Below are 14185 nucleotides of genomic sequence, written 5' to 3' on the forward strand. Positions count from 1 at the left end.
GGAGTCTCGCTGTGTCGCCCAGGCTGGAGTGCAGTGGCGCGATCTCGGCTCACTGCAAGCTCCGCCTCCCGGGTTCATGCCATTCTCCTGCCTCAGCCTCCGAGTATCTGGGACTACAGGCGCCCGCCACCTTGCCCGGCTAGTTTTTTGTATTTTTAGTAGAGACGGGGTTTCACCATGTTAGCCAGGATGGTCTCGATCTCCTGACCTCGTGATCCACCCGCCTCGGCCTCCCAAAGTGCTGGGATTACAGGCTTGAGCCACCGCGCCCGGCCTGTCAAGAGTTTCATGTCAGATTAGCAAGTTTCAAAATCAAACACGTTATCTCAGAATGCACTTCTTTTCAATTCCAAATCCTGTCTTTACTCCCACTTTGATTATTTACTATGAATTCTCCAGCAAAACTAGTGTGATGACAGTAATGAATCATTCTCTAACTGTGATTCATTCACCAGAGAAGAGACCTATGAGGCAGCATCCTACAGAAGCTGTCTCACAACGACCTCTGCCCTGCTGTGTGAGTGTGCATGCTGGTGTGCGTGTGTGTGCATGTGTTTGGGATGGAGGGACACCTTTGCTTGACTCTTAGCCTGCCTTTTTTTAATTTCAGAACTGGATTCTTTAAACTAACTGACCATGGACTAGAGGAGATTTCTTCCTGTCGCCAAAAAGGATTTCACCCACACAGCAAGGATCCACCGCTGTTCTGTGTACGTTATCTATGTAGAAGAAACTGGGGCTGTGCTTCAGGCAGGGAGGACAGTCAGAGCTGATGAAATGCATCATCATTCCTGATCCACACAGAAGACCAGCCTTGTCACTTACCTTTCCAGATCTCAATAGTAAGGACGTACATGAGAAGCAGTGTGGGATAGGAATAGATTTGAATCTTAGCTCTGCCACTGTGTGCCTTTGATTAGGCTACTTACCCTTCCTGGGCCTCAGTTTTCCCATCTATAAAATAGGCATAATAATAACAACACCTACTTTATAGGGTTCTTTAGATGATTAACTGAAGTAAGGTGCAGGAAGTACCTAATGCAGTCGCTGGCTTATTAAATGTTACTTTTTCCTTTCGTCAATGTCAGTTTCTAAGCCTGTACTTCAATAAGAGATTTGAATACAAAGGAAAAGAGAAGCCACTTAAGATAGGTAAATTAAGTATATTTGTAGAATTTTGCTTAAATCATAGGGGCTTTACGACCTTCCTACGAAGTTTTTTTTCCCTATGCTGTGGTCTGTGAGTAAAAAGTTTAGTTGGTGGTAAGATCAGTGTGTTTCCATTTGCCCCTCCAATCTGATTTGATGGTGTTGCATTACTCCATGCTGGCCATGGAGTATTATTTCTTTTGGGTTCAGAGAAAAGTCAGCAATATGAAAAAGGGACTAAGAACCTTGACACTTAAAAGGAACTGGAGATGTTTAGAAGAGAAATCCTAGGAAGGATCTGAGAGCTGACTTCAAGTGTTAGACGAGTTGATGTATGAAAAAAGGGATTGGGTATGTTTCATGTCACTCCTAGCACTACAACTAAGACTTCATGGAATGATGGTTTTCTGCTGAGCGTGAGGAAAAACTTTCTGACAAATCTGTTCAAAAATAGATCAGTCTGCCTTGGAATGTCTAAGTACCAGGATGTTGAAACAAAGACTACACAATCAGAAAAAAAGGTTTGGGGCACCAGTGCCCACGTTTTCGGTTATAAAGACCCCTGTTGCCAAAAGGGAGCATTCTCCTCTCACCATGTGACAGTAGGTATACTTTATTATTTGGGCGACATCATAGCCCAAAAAAGTGTGATGAATTCAGTAATTCTTTTAAAGTAATGTATATTTTAGGGATGACACTATTTGTTCCCAAGCTTAGGCATCAAAAAGAATGAGTCTAGAATGTACATACATTTTAAAAATAAACAAAGGTAGGCCGGGCGCGGTGGCTCAAGCCTGTAATCCCAGCACTTTGGGAGGCCGAGACGGGCGGATCACGAGGTCAGGAGATCGAGACCATCCTGGCTAACACGGTGAAACCCCGTCTCTACTAAAAATACAAAAAACTAGCCGGGCGAGGTGGCGGTCGCCTGCAGTCCCAGCTACTTGGGAGGCTAAGGCAGGAGAATGGCATGAACCCAGGAGGCGGAGCTTGCAGTGAGCCGAGATCATGCCACTGCACTCCAGCCTGGGCGACAGAGTGAGACTCCGTCTCAAAAAAAAATAAATAAATAAATAAACAAAGGTATATGGGCAAACATTGATTCCATGTACAGGTGGAACTGGTGATAGTAATGAGTCCCAGACTCTTACCATAACTACCACTTAAATAGCAGTCTGGCTTCCAGACTGAGAACCACTAGCCTAGAATGAACATTTTAAATAAGGTTTTTTTTTTGAGACGGGGTCTTGCTCTGTCACCCAGGCTGGAGTGCAGTGGCCGGATCTCAGCTCACTGCAAGCTCCGCCTCCCGGGTTCATGCCATTCTCCTGCCTCAGCCTCCCGAGTAGCTGGGACTACAGGCGCCCGCCACTTCGCCCGGCTAGTTTTTTGTATTTTTTAGTAGAGACGGGGTTTCACCGGGTTAGCCAGGATGGTCTCGATCTCCTGACCTTGTGATCCGCCCGTCTCGGCCTCCCAAAGTGCTGGGATTACAGGCTTGAGCCACCGCGCCCGGCCTTTTTTTTTTTTTTTTTGAGACAATCTCGCTCTGTTGCCAGACTGGAGTGCAGTGGTGCGATCTTGGCTCACTGCAGCCTCCACCCCCCAGGTTCAAACAATTCTCCTGCCTCAGCCTCCCGAGTAGCTGGGACTACAGGTGTGCACCGCCACGCCGGGCTAATTTTTTTTTTTTTTTTCTTTACTAGTAGAGACAGGGTTTCACCATGTTGGCCAGGATGGTCTTGATCTCCTAACCTCGTGATCTGCCCACCTTGACCTCCCAAAGTGTTGGGATTACAAGCGTGAGCCACCGCGCCCAGCCAAAAAGGGGTTTTTTAAAATGACTTTTCAGGCCAGGCGCAGTGGCTCATGCCTATAATCCCAATACTTTGGGAGGCCGAGGCAGGCAGATTACTTGAGGTCAGGAGTTCAAGTCCAACCTGACCAATATGGCGAAACCCCACCTCTACTAAAAACACAAAATTAGCTGGGCATGGTGACTGTGCCTGTAATCCCAGCTACTGGGAAAACTAAGGCAGGAGAATCGCTTGAACTCGGGAGGCGGAGGTTGCAGTGAGCTGAGATTGTGCCACTGCACTCCAGCCTGGGCAACAGAGCAAGACCCTGTATGAAGGAAAAAAAAAGACTTTTCAGAATTTTCTAGGACTCCACCTTTCTTTCTTTTTTCCTATTGCAGAGCTGCAGCCACGTGACTGTTGTGGACAGAGCAGTGACCATCACAGACCTTCGATGAGCGTTTGAGTCCAACACTTTCCAAGAACAACAAAACCATATCAGTGTACTGTAGCCCCTTAATTTAAGGTTTCTAGAAAGCTTTGGAAGTTTTTGTAGACAGAATAGAAAGTGGGGCATCACCTGAGAAAGAGTTGATTTTGTTTCAGGTTTGAAAAGATATAACTGAACATATTTTTTAGACAAGTCAGAAAGAGAACATGATCACCCAAAAGCAACTGTAACTCAGAAATTAAGTGGAAAGAATGGTATAATGAACCCCCATATCCCCTTCCTTCTGGATTCACCAATTGTTAACATTTTATTCCTCTCAGCTGTCCTTCTAATTTATCTGTCAATTTGTTTATATTTACCTCTGGGCTCAATAAGGGCATCTATGCAGAAATTTGGAAGCCATTTAGAAAATCTTTTGGATTTTCCTGTGGTTTATGGCAATATTAATGGAGCTTATTACTGGGGTGAGGGACAGCTCACTCCATTTCACCAGATGGTGAGGCTAACACATCCTGAAGAGTGATTTTGTCAGGAATTATTGTTATTTAACAAGTGTTTTCAGGATATTTTTCCTCTACAATAAAGTAACAATTAACTTATGTTTTTGTGCTCCAGAGTGATCCATTTGATCACGCATTGTATAAACAGGTTAAAAGGTGTGGTTGTTTTGGAAAGGTGAGGGGAAAATGGAATTTGAGATATACTGACACTGAAGGTGTGTCCCAGTTCACTTTTAATTATTCCATGTTTTTTATCTGCCTGTTGCCATCTTCCAGAGGTGTGAAGTCATCTCTGTTCTTTTGGTGCTGTCTCAAATGGGTCAACCATTCACTTCCTCCTTATGCCCTCCATGCTTTTGGCTGAGGATAATGAAGCCTTTGTTTGGAGTACCAGGTTACACTCCAGTAAATGATTACATTTCCCAACCACCCCACCCTACCAATTTCACTGTGTTGGCTGTTCTTTTCTGACTAAGGCAATACCTAGGAAGACACTTGAAGCGGCAGTTGATACTGCCTTTTTCTGTGAGCTGAGCCTGGTGTTCTAGGTGGCCTAGAATTAATGGTATCATTTGTGACACCTCGAATGAGGGCAGGAGAGTAAATACTTTGGCTAGGAGAAGAGTGATTTCTTCTATATCAGAATTCTAGGTGAGGGGAGGGAGAATCTGTGAACGCATAAAGTTTTGCTTCATTTTTAAATTTTGTCTCAGTCTTTATTGCTTAGGTTGGAGGTCCTTGAACTTGTCCCCTGAAAGAGCCCAGTTGTCTATATTATTTTTCTTCTCTTGGGTTCTTAACTCCCCATATAGTGGAAATTCTTTCTCTGCTGTTTTGGTATGGGTGGGTCTGGAGGCCAGTTGGACTTGGGAAAGCCATTTCCTCTTACAGCCCAGAGCAGCCTGGCTATTCCACCTTGCTCTAAACAGTCCTGAAATCGCCCAGTCCTGTGCTTTTGGGAAATCCATCCCCTTCTTCCCATTCTTTGTCTACCACTTAGCTTAGGGCTTTCTTACGTTTTATTTCGACTGTAGCCATTGGCTTTTACCAAGTCTCTTTGTTTTTAGCATTTCTTCACTCCAGTCTGTTCTGCACACTTTGATCAGGAGAAGCTTCTCACACTACAGCCATGTTCATGTTTTCTCTCTTGCTCAGAAACCTGCAATAGCTTCCCATTGCCGAAAGTCTAAATTTAGCTTTTAGTCAGAACTTCCCATTTAAAGTTCTTACCCCTGGCTAGTGGCTCACGGTTGTAATCCCAACATTTGGGAGGCTGAGGCGGGTGGATCACGAGGTCAGGAGATCGAGACCATCCTGGCTAACACGGTGAAACCCCATCTCTACTAAAAAATACAAAAAATTAGCTGGGTGTGGTCGTACATGCCTGTAGTCCCAGCTACTCAGGAGGCTGAGGCAGGAGAATGGCGTGAACCCAGGAGGCAGAGCTTGCAGTGAGCTGAGATCACACCACTGCACTCCAGCCTGGCAACAGAGCGAGACTCCATCTCAAAAGAAAAAAGTTCTTTCAGGCCGGGCGCGGTGGCTCAAGCCTGTAATCCCAGCACTTTGGGAGGCCGAGGTGGGCGGATCACGAGGTCAGGAGATCGAGACCATCCTGGCGAACACGGTGAAACCCCATCTCTACTAAAAAATACAAAAAATTAGCCGGGCGAGGTGGCGGGCGCCTGTAGTCCCAGCTACTCGGGAGGCTGAGGCAGGAGAATGGTGTAAACCCAGGAGGCGGAGCTTGCAGTGAGCTGAGATCCGGCCACTGCACTCCAGCCTGGGTGACAGAGCGAGACTCCGTCTCAAAAAAAAAAAAAAAAAAAAAAAAAAAAGTTCTTTCCCCTGGCTATACATTCAAATACCTAGAAAGCAATTTAAAAAATACTGATGCCTGTGTTCTACCCCCACCAATTATAGCTGAATCTCTGGGGTGGAGCCCCAGATGTTGTTTCTGCGTTTGTTGTTCAAGCTGCTAGAATTCTGAAGTACAACCAGCGTTGAAAACCACTGCATTGGTCCTTGATACCTAAGAATTGTGAGCTCTCTTATCAGTCTCTGCCCACCAAAGACATTCAGCCAGGTGAACAACATATTGATTGCAACCACATTAATCACAGACTGATCGCCAAACTGCTATCTTTTCTTTTCTCTTCCTCTATGCACAAGATATCTTAGTGACTAGATGGGTGCAGGAAATCAGTCTGTAGATCCCTCTTCATATCTGCTGCAGCCTAGCCACTGCAGAGGCACTCTGCATAGGACGGTCTAAGTGTCTCTGCCTTCATCCTACCTCTGTGGAGGAGATGTGGAGTCAAGGCAGCCCACAAGGAAGCCCTGAGACTGGGTAGGCCAGAGGGAAAGAGGAGGAGCCAGAGCAGTCAGGAAAAGAGGAAAGGAATACTGTGGATAAAAGGGACTAAGACCATGAAACCTGAGGAAAGATATTACATTGAAAGGGTAATGACTATTTGGCTAAAGGGACTGACTCCTGGGTTCCTGAAGCTCAAAGACCAGGAGACTTTCCCACTCTTGCAAGCTGCACAAGTACCATACCTAGTGTTCTGGACTGAGAGGGGAGACAAAAGCAATGTCAGGTTGCCAAACAATGTCCCAGTTGCCCTGAGAGGCACAAACCCCCCGAAGTGCCATAGGCCAGGTGCAGAGAGAATCAGAGGAGCTGCTTTGCTGGGGATCAGAGCAGAGCTGGATTTTTTTCAGATCATCACTTTCACATACTCCTTGTTAAATGGGACCAAAGGGGAAGAAGAAGAAACCCTTAAGCTTTTGTAATATTGTCTTGGGTACCAGATACTGTAAAAGGCAGCATGAGAGAAAGATTCCTTTGGGCCAGTGTCATGGTGGATTTTCTTGCTTGAGAGGCAAGGATTTCAGCTTTCATTTTGGTGCCACAGAATTTGAAATTGTAAGTGCCTATCCCCTTTGACTGTTGATGGCTTCTTTGGGGTTTTAGTTACCCCAGTTGAAAGAGAAATTTTTCATATTGGGGTTGAGAAGAATGGAGGCTATTAGGAGCAAAGCTTTAATGAGTGAAAGTCTGGTGAATCCTGCAATTTTGATATGTTTCCAGTGGATTTTGAGAACACAGTTTTAGGCACAGAGTAGATGTTCTTCCCTAGAAAATACAGTCAGCTATTGGTATTGTGCCTCCCACCCCTCATATCTAGGTGTTTTAACCCCACCTGAGTTTGGAGACCAGTTTTCCAAGGATCTTTCAAGCATGAGCCCAGAGTAGACCTTCTGAGTCAAGGATCATGTCTTTTTCTGAGGAGCTTTGCTTGGGGCACTGGAAGTCCTGTTTAGATGGGGACTATTGGCTTGGGGCACTGGAAGTCCTGTTTAGATGGGGACTATTGGAATATTTTCCTCTCCAGAGGAAGTGCCAGGTTGAACATTTAAGACTTTGCTTCTAGGCCCAGCTATACATTCACCAGCAAATCACTTCTCAAATTTCTTTAAAATCTGTAAAATGGGATCAGTCTAATATGCCTACCTCAAGTGATGACAGAATGACATCTATATGCATATAAGGCCTATGTTAGTTGAAATATGCTATAAAGATATAAAGGATTTGTTACTTGTCTTTCTTGAGGTGTTACAGTTGGGACGCGGTTGCTTCTATCTTCTAGACCTCTGCCCCATTCAGCGTACAGCTAGAGGAATCTTTGGGCAGATCCACATTTTTTTAGCACTAGCTGGGCTTTGGCTCCAAAGCTATCTGGTCTACCCTGATGTTCTGAGCAGGAAAACGGAGGACCTCAAGAACCATTCCAAATTTCTATCATTCTCCCTAAGACCCAGAGCAGACCCAGAACCTAAAGAAATTATATCATCTCTATTTTCCCTTGGCTCCAGCCCCCTCTTGTTTGAACCTCCCACTTTTGTTGTTCCAACTACTTCTTGAGATGAAGGAAGGGCAGAACATTGGGCCTCTTCACTGAAGTCTTCACTCGTTAATCCAGGGTTCAATTTTTAGTTCACCTTAGCCTGTTTGAGGTTAGAAGCTGGGCCTTAACTTACAGGGTGTGTCCAGCATCACTCAATCAGCCTGTTAGATCCAGAATCCAGCACTATGACACTACATAACCATGGGCTCTGTGTCCTTCCAGTTCCTTTAGTGCCTTCCCTCACTGGTAGGTTCAGTCTGAGGGCTTCCTTCCTTGAACTCCAGTGGCAACTATAGTCTGTTTCCCACAACTTGTGTGTATTTTTTGTTGTTTTGCAGTGTTTTCATATTGTCTTTTATGTAAGTCATGTTTCTGAACTATTGTGTAAATTTCACTAGGATAAGAATCATATTTGCTTTATGCACTGTGTAACATGCCTTGCAGTCAGTATAGGCACTTAACCTTATTGCTTAGCTGTTCCTTGGTGTTGAATAATGTGTTAGGAAGCCAGGTGGACCTGTGTCCTAGCCTGGAGAAACTCTTATGTCACCTTGTAGGAAGCTGTCTGGACTTGACTCAGCATCATATGCTGGGCCTGTGCTGCACTTGAACTTTCTTTCCAGCTGCCAGCAGGCCAACAGCTAATTTAATGGGTGGTCAAAAAAAGATGTGCCTGCGTCGTAGAAGGCTGAAAAAGGGAGCTGGGAAGTAGAAGGAGACAAGGAGATAGCGACACCAGTATCTTGTCACAGAAATTAAGGAAGGCAACAGTTTGAAGGAGGAGAGGGAGATCAGTGGTGCCAGCTGGCTCAGAAGAGGTTTGCTGGGTTAAATCTCAAGATGAGCGCATGAGATCTGGTGGTTAGCGGAGGCCTTTCCTGACAACCCCATTTTAAGCACCTCGTCCCCATCACTCTATCACGTCACTGTTACTGTCTGTGTAGCCCTGTCATGAGCTAAAATCATCCTGTTTGTTTATTACTAGCTTATGTATCTAAAGTATACTCCTTGAGAACAGCAACTTTGTCTTTTTCACCTTTGTACTCTCAGTCCCCTGACATGGAATAAGATATGAATAAATGCACAGACTTGTCCAAAATCATCCAATTAATAAACGGTAAGGCTTTGCTTTTTTGGGAGAAGTGCAACAAATGTGAACACATTTTAAATACTGATGTTTAAAGACTGTGCAAATTAAAAGTTAACAATCAGCCAGGTACGGCGGCTCATGCCTGTAATCCCAGCACTTTGGGAGGCCAAGGCGGGCGGATCACCTGAGGTAGGGAGTTTGAGACCAACCTGATCAACATGGAGAAACCCTGTCTCTACTAAAAATACAAAATTAGCTGGACGTGGTGGCGCATTTCTGTAACCCAGCTACTCGGGAGACTAAGGCATGAGAATTGCTTGAACCTGGGAAGCAGAGGTTGTGGTGAGCCGAGATCGCGCCATTGCACTCCAGCCTGGGCAACAAGAGCGAAACTCCGTCTAAAAAAAATAAATAACAATCATAGAAGGTTACCTCTAGAAGGAAGGCAAATGAGAAAAACTACATATATAATCATTCATCTTTTATTTAGAGATGAATGATAATACAGTATCACAAATTAAAATTTCTGTAATTTCTACAAATTATACAGAGAAGGAAATTTAGAACTCTAAATGCTTTCATTATTTAAGAAGAAAGAATCAAAAGATATGAATTAAGCATTGGACTCAAATTAGAAAAAGGATAATAAAATATACCAGGAAACCAGGGGGAAAGAAATAAATATTAAAGCAGAAATTGGCTGGGTGTGGTGGCTCACACCTGTAATCCCAGCACTTTGGGAGGCCAAGGCAGGTGGATCACCTGAGGTCAGGAGTTCGAGACCAGCCTCACAAACATGGAGATATCCCGTCTCTACTAAAAATACAAAAGTAGCCGGCCGTGGTGGCGCATGCCTGTAATCTCAGCTACTCAGGAGGCTGAGGCAGGAGAATCATTTGAGCCCAGGAGGCGGAGGTTGCGGTGAGCCGAGATTGCACCATTGCACTCCAGCCTGGGCAACAAGAGCAAAACTCCGTATCAAAAAAAAAAAAAAAAAACCAGAAATTAAGTAATTTTAAAATAGGAGAATAGGTAGATAATAATGTCTTTTTTTTTTTTTTTTTTTTTAATGAGATGGAGTCTCGCTCTGTCACCAGGCTGGAGTGCAGTGGCGCAATCTCAGCTCCCTGCAAACTCCGCCTCCTGGGTTCAACTGATTCTTCCACCTAAGCCTCCTGAGTAGCTGGGGCTACAAGCACGCGCCACCGTGCCCAGCTAATTTTGTATTTTTAGTAGAGACGGGGTTTCTCCGTGTTTGTCAGGCTGGTCTCGAACAGGGTTTCACCGTATTGGCCAGGATGGTCTCGCTCTCTTGACCTTGTGATCCGCCTGCCTTGGCCTCCCAAAGTGCTGGGATTACAGGCATGAGCCACCGTGCCTGACCTCATAATGTCTTTCTTTGAAAAAGCAATAAAGTAGCCAAAGGGGAAAAAGGAAAATGTATATAAAATTAGAAATTAGCAAGGGGATATGACAAATGCATGATGTAAGAAAGTCCTATGTATAACTAAGTTATTGAATTTGCTAGTCAATGAAATAGATGATTTTCTGGTTTAAAAAAATTATGTTAATACACGTGAATGAAACCAAAATTATCTTAAGTGGAAGACTTCAAAGACAATAATCAATAGAGAAATGGGGAAAAGTGTGCAAGTATTATCTTCATATGCTTTTATGAGTTCTTTCAAATTTTCAAGGAACAGATACAATTCTCATGCCATTTTTTAATTGTGATAAAAAATACATAACAAAATTTACCAATGTAAGCAGTTTTAAGTGTATAGTTCAGTAATGTCAAGTATATTCCTATCATTATGAAACAGGTCTCGAACTTTTTCACCTTGCAAAACTAAAACTCTATCCCCATTGAATAGCAGCTCCCCTTTCCCCCTCCCCCAGCTCCTGGCATCCACCATTCTACTTTCTGTCTACATGAATTCGAGCTCTTTAGATACCTTGTATAAGTGGAATCATACAGTATTTGTCTTTTTCTGACTGGCTTATTTCACTTGTTTAATGTCTTCCCAGTTCCTCTGTATTGTAATGTGACAGGATTTTCTTCCTTTTTAGGGCTGAGTGATGTTCTATTTTATGTGGATACCACATTTTGTTTATTAATTCATCTGTCAGTGGACACGGGTTGCTTTCACCTGTTGGCTGTTGTGCAGTGCTGCTATGAACATGAGTGTGCAATGCCTCATTGCTGTTTTAACTGTTGTAGAGCATAGGAAAATAAGAAAACCAACATAATTCATTTTTGTGAGCACAATCTCATTAATTGTGTATATACACTTCACACCAATCTCAATAATATAGATGCAAACATTCTAAATAGAGCTCTAAAAAAATCATCAATCTAGTAAAGGAATAAAGTATCCTAACTGCCAGCATGTATTATGCATTCTCGTGTAGAACTTGCCCATGGTTCCCCCGCTAGAAAGTGATGAGTCGGATGGCAGCCCAGGGCTACCTGACTCTGAGAGCCCTGAGGTGTCTGGTGATTTTTGTGTCCCTAGAATGTAATGGTGGCCTCATTAAAAGAAATCCACTGATATATCACAGGAGTAGGTCAAAGGAAACAAACAGAAACAAGAGTCTCTCATTAAAAAAAATTAAGATGAAAATCAACTTTTTTTTTTTTCTTTTAACTCCCCTAATAAGGAAAGAAAAGGCCAGACGCGGTGGCATACACTTGTGATCCCAGCAGTTTGGGAGGCTGAGGTGAGCGGATCACTTAAGCCCAGGGATTCAAGACCAGTCTGGGCAACATAGTGGAACCCTGTCTCTACAAAAAATTAGCCAGGCATTGGTGCATGCCTGTGGTCCTAGCTACCCAGGAAGCTGAGGTGGGAGGATCACCTGAGCCCAGGGAGGTCAAGGCTATAGTGAGCTGTGATCGTGCCACTGCACTCCAGCACTCCAGCCTGGTCGAGGGTGAGAGAGGCCCTGACAAGAAAGAGAGAGAGAGGGAGGGAGGGAGGGAGGGAGGCAGGAAGGAAGGAAGAGGGAGGAAGGAGAAAGAAAAAGAAAGAGGAAAGAAAGAAGCTTTGTTAACATGATAAATCTTCTGATATAACATGCAGCATCATACTTAATAAGCAAACACTGATGTCAGGGACAAGATAGATCCATTCTAACTACTATTATTGAACAGTGTCCTGAAAGGGTAATCTAACCCATGCAATGAAGCAGGATAAAGAGTATACTACTGGAAAGCGGACAGGTTTGGGCGACAAACTAAGTATCTACCTAGAAATCTGAAGATAATAAACTCTGAAAAAACAATCAGACCTAATAAGAGAAAGGCACAAGGTTGTTCACTAAAAGATGCATTTTAAAACTTTGAAAATAGCTTTCCAGTACAGGTAATAGCCATTTGTGATTGGGGGAAAAAAAATCTAATTCAGCACCTAGCAACTAAAAATATAAAATACTTTGGAACAAAGTTAACAGGAAATGTGCAAGCCTTGTATGAAGAAAACCACTAAGCTTTTCAGAGGAACATGCGGAAAATAAATGGAAAGACAGAAACACTATCAGTATTCTATGAGAGGAAGACTTAATGTTTTAAAGATGCTACTTCTTCTTTAATCCAAAAATTTAAATGCAAGTCTACAAAAAATATCATTTTTTAACTTGAAAGATTATTCTAAAATTAATATAGGATATGTGAAATAACCATTTAAAAACTGGAAGAAAGAATGTTGGGGGAAATTTTATTACCAGATAATGCTTATTATAAACCTGTAAGTTGAAATAATTTGATACTGACCGAGGACTAAATTAAGAATCAGCTAACTTTATTGTTGAAGGAAGTAAGACTTAAAGAGTTTAAGTTAGGCCGGGCGTGGTGGCTCACGCCTGTAATCCCAGCACTTTGGGAGGCCAAGGCGGGTGGTTCACGAGGTCAGGAGATTGAGACCATCCTGGCTAACACGGTGAAACTCCATCTCTACTAAAAAATACAAAAAAACTAGCCGGGCGCGGTGGCGGGCGCCTGTAGTCCCAGCTACTCAGGAGGCTGAGTCAGAAGAATGGCGTGAACCCGGGAGGTGGAGCTTGCAGTGAGCCGAGATCGCGCCACTACACTCCAGCCTGGGCGACAGAGCGAGACTCCGTCTCAAAAAAAAAAAAAAAGACTTTAAGTCACCCAAGGTCACAGAACTCCAAATGAATAATGTCAAACTTCCAAACCCACACTCAACCACACTGCAATGCTACCTTCCTAAAATATACATAAATACATGTATTCAGAAAAACTATGAATGAGAAGTACATTAAAATATTAATATTAGTTATCATAGGTGACAGAATTATGGGATGACTGTTCATTTTTCCCCATACCCTTTTTTGAATTTTTTCAAATGTACTACAAAGAACATGTATTGCTTTAATAATTAGACAAAAAGGACAATACCTTCTATTTTCAGAAACTAAAACTTCATTGCCCCTTCAATATGGGAATCCAGCCAGACCTTATTCTTGGATAGCATCAGTGAAAAGGGCTTGGGAAAGCTCTTGGGCGTAGCAGCAGAGGCATGTCATATATGGAAACCTTCCATGAGGGTGACCTCACCACTGGAACCCATTCAACATAAACCTTGTCGCAAGAACTAGCAGAGCTCTTTGGACAAAACGTGGTGAGTGGAGAGCTGAGAAAGAACTGACCTAAAGAAGAGAGAAGCGCTGGCCTTAGACAGCCTGAAGAAGTCCTGGGTACCCATCTGGACTTAGCAGGTCTCCTTTATGATCTATTCCTAGGGAAGGATTACTTTTCCCAACCTCAGCCTCCTTCAAAAAAGAACTCCCACAATGACCCAGGGTTATTTCTGTCTTTTTTTCTGGGCTTGCGTTAGAATGTAGGATGTTCTTGTGTTGGACAAATCATAATGGGTTATTGGTGGGTGACAGAAGTGAAAACATTACCTAGACTAAAGGAAGTAACACTATTCTTAGATACCCCTCCATAATTCCCTATGGTTAGCTTCCCTATCCCCAGCAGCCTCCTCTCCTCACCGCATTTTGCCTTCAAAAAAGTGAATGGCATCATATCAAAGCAGAATTCCATCAAAATATTTCCATATCACCTACAGCACAAGCCCCTGTGCCACATTGAACAGCTCTTAACACCCTGCTCACCACACTTAGACACCTGTGTCTAGAACTTTTCTCACGCAGCCTAGTATTCACCTTTCCCATGTTGTAGGAGGGTTTAAATTTTTTATTTATTTATTTTTAGTAGAGACGGGGTCTCACTTTGTTGTGCAGGCTGGTCTTAAGCTCCTGGC

General features: G+C 43.4%; 1 protein-coding gene and 1 long non-coding RNA gene across 3 annotated transcripts in view; both read left to right on the forward strand.

The window, feature by feature from the left end:
• STAMBP (STAM binding protein) overlaps positions 1 to 3995 on the forward strand; it is a 38281-nt gene extending 34286 nt beyond the window's left edge. For both annotated transcript variants that reach the window (XM_025354587.1, XM_025354586.1), the window contains 2 exons: positions 611 to 710; positions 3347 to 3995. In XM_025354587.1, coding sequence (XP_025210372.1) covers positions 611 to 710; positions 3347 to 3403 — 157 coding nt within the window. In that variant the 3' untranslated portion in view covers positions 3404 to 3995. The remainder of the gene's footprint in view (positions 1 to 610; positions 711 to 3346) is intronic.
• Positions 3996 to 5735: 1740 nt separating this feature from the next.
• LOC112604826 lies at positions 5736 to 8918 on the forward strand. The gene is made up of 2 exons (XR_003115287.1): positions 5736 to 7212; positions 7254 to 8918. It is a non-coding gene; the product is annotated as an uncharacterized LOC112604826 (long non-coding RNA).
• Positions 8919 to 14185: the final 5267 nt, after the last annotated feature.

The sequence above is a fragment of the Theropithecus gelada genome, chromosome 13 (assembly GCF_003255815.1).
Source record: "Theropithecus gelada isolate Dixy chromosome 13, Tgel_1.0, whole genome shotgun sequence".
NCBI lineage: Eukaryota > Metazoa > Chordata > Mammalia > Primates > Cercopithecidae > Theropithecus > Theropithecus gelada.